Here is a 6,969-nt window from a genome sequence, read left to right on the forward strand (position 1 = left end):
ACTGTATTCCTAAAAGCAAATTAATCATTTTAAGTGTAACAACTGAATGAATGAAATGTAGAAGCAGTGTTTCCAAAAAAGTATTACTAAGAGAGACACAAGGATGAAGTGTGTGTCTCTATCAGTACTGGCACTCCACTGAACTGCAACTTGTCAAAAAGTGTCTGGCAGTTCTTGCTGGAGTAGCACCAACCATTCCTGCCACACTGACAGGGATTAGACAGGTGGATAAATAAAAGACGGAAACTGTCAGCTTAATCATCAAACCTAAATATTGTGGCTTTGGGAAAAGATTCACTCTTTTGATTTTTTTGGCCAATAAATGAAAAGCTTTTCACTGCCAATTAACATGATGGCTTGGATGTTTCTTCATATTGACAGTGGCTTTATAGGCATGTGTGGGTTGATGCACAGGTTATTTTTTAAGATACCAGACAAGCACAATGCACAATTTATCACACCAAAGGATAACCCTCCCATGCTGTTCAAAGAAGGAAGTAATAAGGGCAGCTGAGCATGCTGCTCAAATGAATGATACTGCTTTACAACAGCTTTTAAAAAGAACAGATAAAAAGATGCTGTTTGCTCACCATCTTAAGGGGAAGAGTAATTATCTGTCAGCCAATCAACAGCAGCCAACATTTCCTGTGTCTGACCTGCTGCACTGGTAACCATGGAAATTTTCTCTCTCTCTTATTCTCTCACTCACAGTTTGCTCATACAAAACCTTTAGTGTGTGTGTGTGTGTGTGTGTGTGTGTGTGTGTGTGTGTGTCTGTGTGTGTCTGTGTCTGTGTCTGTGTCTGTGTGTGTGTGTGTGTGTGTGTGTGTGTGTGTGTGTGTGTGTGTGTGTCTGTGTCTGTGTGTGTGTGTGTGTGTGTGTGTGTGTGTGTGTGTCTGTGTCTGTGTCTGTGTGTGATGAATAACAAACAAGAACAGTTTTCCTCAAGGGCCCCTTGGCACCTCAATCCAGGCTTTTATGCCTATACCATACTGTGCTCAGATAATAAATAGACAAGGATGATAAACCACTAACCTCACGCACACACACACATTGTGCTGTTATTCTGCCTGGTAACAAAATGTTCTTTTCATGTAGACTGGATTCATTTGAATATTCCATATTTTGTTTCCATCATTTGTTATCACAACCTTTTTCTATAAGATTTAAAAGACTAATAAGACTTGATAAAAATGTTTCATCACAACAATTATCTCATTGTTGTTCACAAAAGTGTCATGATTCGATCTTGTTTAGTTTTGTAATTTGTAGGCTATATTTTTAATGTTTATTTTTTAGAGTTGTTTATTTTGACTCATTTCCATTATGTGTTCAATGTTTCCTAGTTGACTCTTTAGTGTTTTATTTTGTTATTTCTCCTTGTGTTTTACTGTGTGTATTTTTTTCTGTTGATTACCCTGAGATTCGTTTTCAGTGTTTTCCTGTTTTATGATGTAGTTATTATTTAGACATCGGCTATTTACTTCCACCTTCACGCATGCTCACTTACTCGGTTCAGTGTATCAGCAGTAGCGAAATCAACCGGTCCGACAGCACATGGATCTCCAGTAAGAAGGAGGGGCACTCCGACCAGGGGGGTAAGGTAAGAACAGACTTGTGAATCTGGTTACAAAGGGAGGACAGCAGATGTCTATAGTCGCGGTAAAGTGCGATGAAAAAAAGTGTAAAACGGGCCGAGCTTCATGGCCGCGATGTCTTTGCTGTTGTCCAGAGTGCTGCTCGGTCCATTTCTGCGCTGAGTTGAAATAAAAATCCAAAGTCGTATCAAATATGACCGCTTTTAATGTATAAGCTATTACAGAATTCAAAAGGGAAAGCAACTTACAATTTATGTGGCCAGTTAAGATAACATGACTCGATATAGATGTTAGCGTCAGGAGAGAAGTTTGGGCAAATTCACTAGTACCATGGACAGCGTTCTGGTTAGATATCCTTTATAAGAAGGAATAATCAGACAAAGCTTGGAGCAAGTTTTCATGCGTTTGAGAACAGTCCAAGAAAAGCTCAGAAATCCACATGAGATATAATAGAAAAAAAAAGAAGCCACAAAAGTGATTTAGACAGATTAGTTTTGTTTACAACGTACCCAATGTCCTGCGAGTAACCAAGTTTTTTTTAGAGACATCCGATTTAAACCATTTTGGTGAAATAATAAGTCAAATTCATCCTTCACAACAACATAATTAACAACAACAACAACTACAAAACAGGCAATACATCATAGCATAGTATTAAAGATTAATTCAATAGACTATAAAAGTTCAACCATTAGTTTTAGATGAAAACTAAGTGTTGTTACAGGACTTATGAATAATGATCAAAAACGTTGGGGATGACTGTTGTATTTATACATTTGTGTTAAGCCTATAAGATTTTTTTTTTTTTAAGATAAAAATGTAATAAGTTGCTTGAGGCTTAAATGCTGTCTCAGTTCTGAAACTGTTTTTAGAAACTGAAATATGAGATAACATAGGGTGTACCATATTGGCTTGACATGTTTGTTTCCGAAAGTTTTGTTTATATCCTCACATTATGAATCTTTTAAACACAAATCAGACGGACTCATAAAAGAGTTTGTAACAACTCACTGTACCTAGCTTAATAGTTTGACATTGGAAAAGGGTAAAAACACAATATTTCCTGTGTCAGGTTTTCAGCTCTGATGATTTGTTTACAGGGTTGTGCTTCACACTTCTGTCAGATTTAAGTAGTTCTAGTGTGCAGACTGAGATCAGGCCTGTGTGGCCACCAAGAAAAACAGTTTGAAGGCAGAGAATGAAGGAAATCAATCAAACAACCTCAGGAGAATAACAACAGTGACATGTGTGCGCATATGGGTTTGCGCATGCACTCATGTGTGACTCATCTGTGGGTGGCGTTAGAGCCACCTCAGGGCCAAGGTAGTCGTCAACTGTTCACAGACAGCAACAATAACTGGGGCAACCTGATGGCACGGTACAAGATTGATGAGTAGCCTCTGAAGGGAGGGAGGCTTTTATTGAGGGAAATCCATATTCAGCAGATAAACAGTGTTTGTGTTGCAACAACCTAGCAGCTACCATGTATACACATACAGTACAGTAGATGTGTTTGGTAATCTGAATATGTTTTACCACCAGTTTTTGTCTGCATCTCTAGGTGTACAAGGTGTGTAAGGTGTGATGGCTCTGTGCTCTGAGGCTTGTGTCTCGGTCTCAGGAGGGGAAACCTATGGTAATGAGGTGAGCTATGGTTGCCCCTAGGGATTATCTACATTTTTATTAATTAAAAAAAAAAACATGTAATGTGCCATTAGTGGAAATATGTTGTAACAAACAGGGAACTAACTGCTTACATTTAAAGTAAGAACAATGAAAAAGAAGTGGAAAAAGGGTGAGATAAATACAAAAGCCAACATATCCCAGACCTGCCCTAAATCACATTTCCTGTGCTTTTTTGATAGTACATTGAATATTCATTGGAAAATATTATTACAACACATAGTAATGATATATGAGGTCACAGCAACTGTTGTAGCATCTACTATAAAATAAGTTATTGTTGGATGGATAAATAGCAATGCAGACTGATACATCACTGGGGATTTGTTCTCTCTGTTAATTTGGTAATCTTGTGAACAACAACTTTACAGGCAGGCTCAAGCTGTCTTCAGTTTGGGGTTCGGTCCTATTTGCACCACTTCTATGAGGAGTGCTCTTCCTCTATGCGAGAGAGAGACCCAGATTCTCAAGGGTTTGTTCAGAGCCAGAGGTCAACCCTATGGTGGAACTCAGCCATCTGGAAGGTACGTAAATCATGCCCTCCAGTATCTACTTTCATTATATGCAATTCAATAAATTTTGAGTCTTTTTCCCTTCTTATTAGACATCAGTTGTATAATGTAATAACGTAGTGTAAGGCTAATGTATACCTGATAACTGTTTTTTCAAATTCACTATTGTGTATTTATGTAATTTAGGGACATCCAGTCATTTTAAACTGTTTTCTCTAAATGATGAACTGCAGGCAGTAGCGTCATGGTTTTTGTAAAGGTGAGATACTGTATTATATTTAAGCCCTCTGACCATTTGCAAATTTGTATTTTTTGCATCACAAACAACAAAATGACCTTTTCTTCAAGGAAATGAAATGTGCTAAGCAAATACGGCCACCAGAAGAGCTGCACAAATGCATTATTATGTCTGTCTCCTTCTCCTTCTAGGTGTCCTTGGCCTTGGGTCTCCTGATACTGACTGCAGGAGTTGCCAGCCTATCAGTTTGTTACACCACTCCTCATAGAATTGAGTCATTTGGAGAGGGAGAAATGTTCTTTGTAGACACACAAGCCATCAGCTTCAACAGGGGGCTGCACCTCAGCACTGCGGCTGGGATCTGGCTCACCTGTTTAGGCTCAGCCCTGGCAGCAATAGGGGTTGTTGTTTGGACTTTCCCAAGGTCCAATCTGAAAGAGAGGCTGTTCTACAGACCAGGGGCTGGGGAACAAACAAGAAAGTCTCGGTCAAACTGGTGGGGATTCAGGGTCCCAAGGGAGGTAGTTACTAAGCCGCCAAGTACAAAAGAGGGGAAAATACCAGTAACACTGTTGAAAGAGGAAAATGTGCAGTTCACTTCTTAAGAGTGATTGCTACCCAGCCATTTCGTATGCAGGCTTTTCTTTTTTTTTAAAGTCTTTGGACCTTATATAAGTGGTTTTCTGATCAATTATTCTTTAAATGGGTGTTGTTTTGTGATAGTATTATATTTAGACAAAAGGCTCAGGACTGTCTCGAAGCGGTTGAATATTTTCAAAAATAGAAAAGTTAATAACTTCGATGCCTGAATTTACATATTTTTTGACAGTGTGAAAAATGAAGAGCTGGAGCTGGAGAGTCCAGAGAAGACGTAATCCTAGTTCACTATGTTGCACTGTCTACTCTTATTATTTATCTCCTCTGTTGAAGTAACAACTGCTCCACAAATAAAATCAATGGTTTAAAGTGATTTGCAGGTAGTCAAACCGTGTGAATTTATTGTCCCCTCTTCAATAATTATAATAATAACAGTAGACAGTACAATCGAGAGAACATAGAGAGACTAACAAGTGGAGGGCGAGTTTGTATCAGTTAGCACTTAGCTCACCATGGATAGCATTTAACAAGCTGTTGGTATCTTCAGCATCCAGCTCCTTTTTCTCAGGAAAAAAAATAATGTTGGTTCGACGCAACCTGTTCAAGGCAGGAATGTCAGGTATTTGGTCTGCCTTACCTTTCTGTATACAAGGAACAAACACAGAGTATGTGTGGTGTTGTTCCACCAATAGGCCGACAGCAGGTGTGACAAGGCTGAATGTCTGCGTAAATGGGAACTGTTACAGAAAGGAACATATTGGATGGGGCATTGCTGTAAGACACTGGACCTGCTCTTTTGTTTCTAGGCGCCTTTGTTGCTCCCCTAAGACTGTATGATATGTTTATCACACAAAAGGGCAGCAATATGATGGCATTGTTTGGTTTATTTGTATCAATATTTTAAATAGTTGCTGTTCTTTCTTTCAAAATAAACAAGATAGTGATTTAGCATTAATCCCACAGAAAATCCATTTTGCTTTTCACTCACCATACACAGATCACAGGACATTAAAGGGGTTCTACAATTGGAAGAATAATTAACATTTCTACATTTTTACATCCACTAAAGCAAAGCATGCTGTGGTGATCACATGTTCAGACACATACAAATGCACTCGTACCACACCCACACGCCTACATACATGCTCGTGCTCCATTCACAACATCACCTATTTTTTCCCCACTATAATCTGGCTCCATAATTGCCTACAATCTGTGTATCCAGGCAACAGTTTGGTTTCAAGTGCTCTATTTTCAACTCCGAACAAAGACTATTTTCTGATTGGCCCAGCATTTCCACTCCCTTGATTTTCACACCAATCATGTTTTTGTTTGCAGGTACAGTAGTTGCAAGTGACTGATGAAGCATTGTGGTGAGAATAATTTGCACAGGCCAATTGCTTGATCAGGTCATCCAATTCATTCAAATTAACTGGAAGAGGAAAAATGATGTAGAAACTGAATAACTAAAAAGTCAATACATGCCATAAAAAAAATCGGAGGAGTTGGTGTGGCAGAAAAAAGGACAGCAACTTAAATGCTAAAGTTATACAATGTAATTGTTTTTTTTTTTTTTAAATGAAATAAGAAAAAAATAATAATAATAAGCATTCACATAATGTAAAACTATGGATATTGTAGGAATATCAGTTAGCAAGATAATATTAAATGTATGTATAAAATGTTTTTTGTGGTGATGTGTTTTTTTTTGTCATAGAGATATTAACAGAACAGAAAATACATACAAAAGATTGATGCCAGGTATATAAGGTACACAGTATAACTATTAAGTATCAAATTCATTGAAGCCTGGTGAAATTTCTTAAAAATATGGTTCGTTGTAATATCTTTCTCCTATTTTTATTTTAAATTTTTTCTCATAGCATTGTGGTTCAATTCTAGTAAAAAATGTTCAAAGTTCAGTTTGGAGTCTGTCTATAGCATGTCAAATTTCCCCATACTCAGAGTCAGCTGTATAAAACGTATATTTTGTCCTTCACAATGTCTTCGAAATAAATGAAAATGTATTTTTTTCTGGAAATTGACCATTTTGTCTTGTTATTCTCCTTAAATAATGTTGAACAACAACCAAAAATATTTGAGTATGTTCTGGATAAAAACAAATGAAGGATTGTTTCCGCCTCAAAAATCACAAGAGTAGTCGATATACATTTTAAAACTTTCAAGGTGTCTTTTGTGGTTGGGTAAATGTTATGTAAAATGAAAACAATAAATTACATATTCTTTGGATTTGACTAGTATCTGTAATTTAGAGAGAAACTCTTGATATCTAAGTAAATGCCATCAGTGTGTGGGTGATGGGACCTGCAGTATAATGATG

General features: G+C 37.5%; 1 protein-coding gene across 2 annotated transcripts; it reads left to right on the forward strand.

Annotated features, from left to right (window-relative positions):
• Positions 1–1,016: 1,016 nt before the first annotated feature.
• Positions 1,017–6,314, forward strand: nrsn1l (neurensin 1-like). 2 transcript variants are annotated; one of them, XM_065948483.1, is made up of 4 exons: positions 1,017–1,598; positions 3,160–3,242; positions 3,653–3,805; positions 4,223–6,314. In XM_065948483.1, the coding sequence occupies exons 2-4, from the start codon at positions 3,183–3,185 to the stop codon at positions 4,634–4,636; spliced, it is 627 nt and encodes a 208-aa protein (XP_065804555.1). In that variant the 5' UTR covers positions 1,017–1,598; positions 3,160–3,182; the 3' UTR covers positions 4,637–6,314. The 2 variants fall into 2 exon arrangements, with proteins under 2 accessions (XP_065804555.1, XP_020510973.2); XM_020655317.3 differs by having other exon boundaries at positions 1,020–1,603.
• Positions 6,315–6,969: the final 655 nt, after the last annotated feature.

This window comes from Labrus bergylta, chromosome 19, assembly GCF_963930695.1.
Source record: "Labrus bergylta chromosome 19, fLabBer1.1, whole genome shotgun sequence".
Classification (NCBI taxonomy): domain Eukaryota; kingdom Metazoa; phylum Chordata; class Actinopteri; order Labriformes; family Labridae; genus Labrus; species Labrus bergylta.

Bases quoted from the DNA above. Each gene is read 5' to 3' on its own strand.
- nrsn1l (XM_065948483.1), top strand. From the start codon at position 3,183: ATGGCTCTGTGCTCTGAGGCTTGTGTCTCGGTCTCAGGAGGGGAAACC. The intron at 3,243-3,652 runs GTGAGCTATGGT...ACAACTTTACAG, and splicing joins GGGAAACCTATGGTAATGAG to GCAGGCTCAAGCTGTCTTCA. The intron at 3,806-4,222 runs GTACGTAAATCA...TTCTCCTTCTAG, and splicing joins GGAACTCAGCCATCTGGAAG to GTGTCCTTGGCCTTGGGTCT.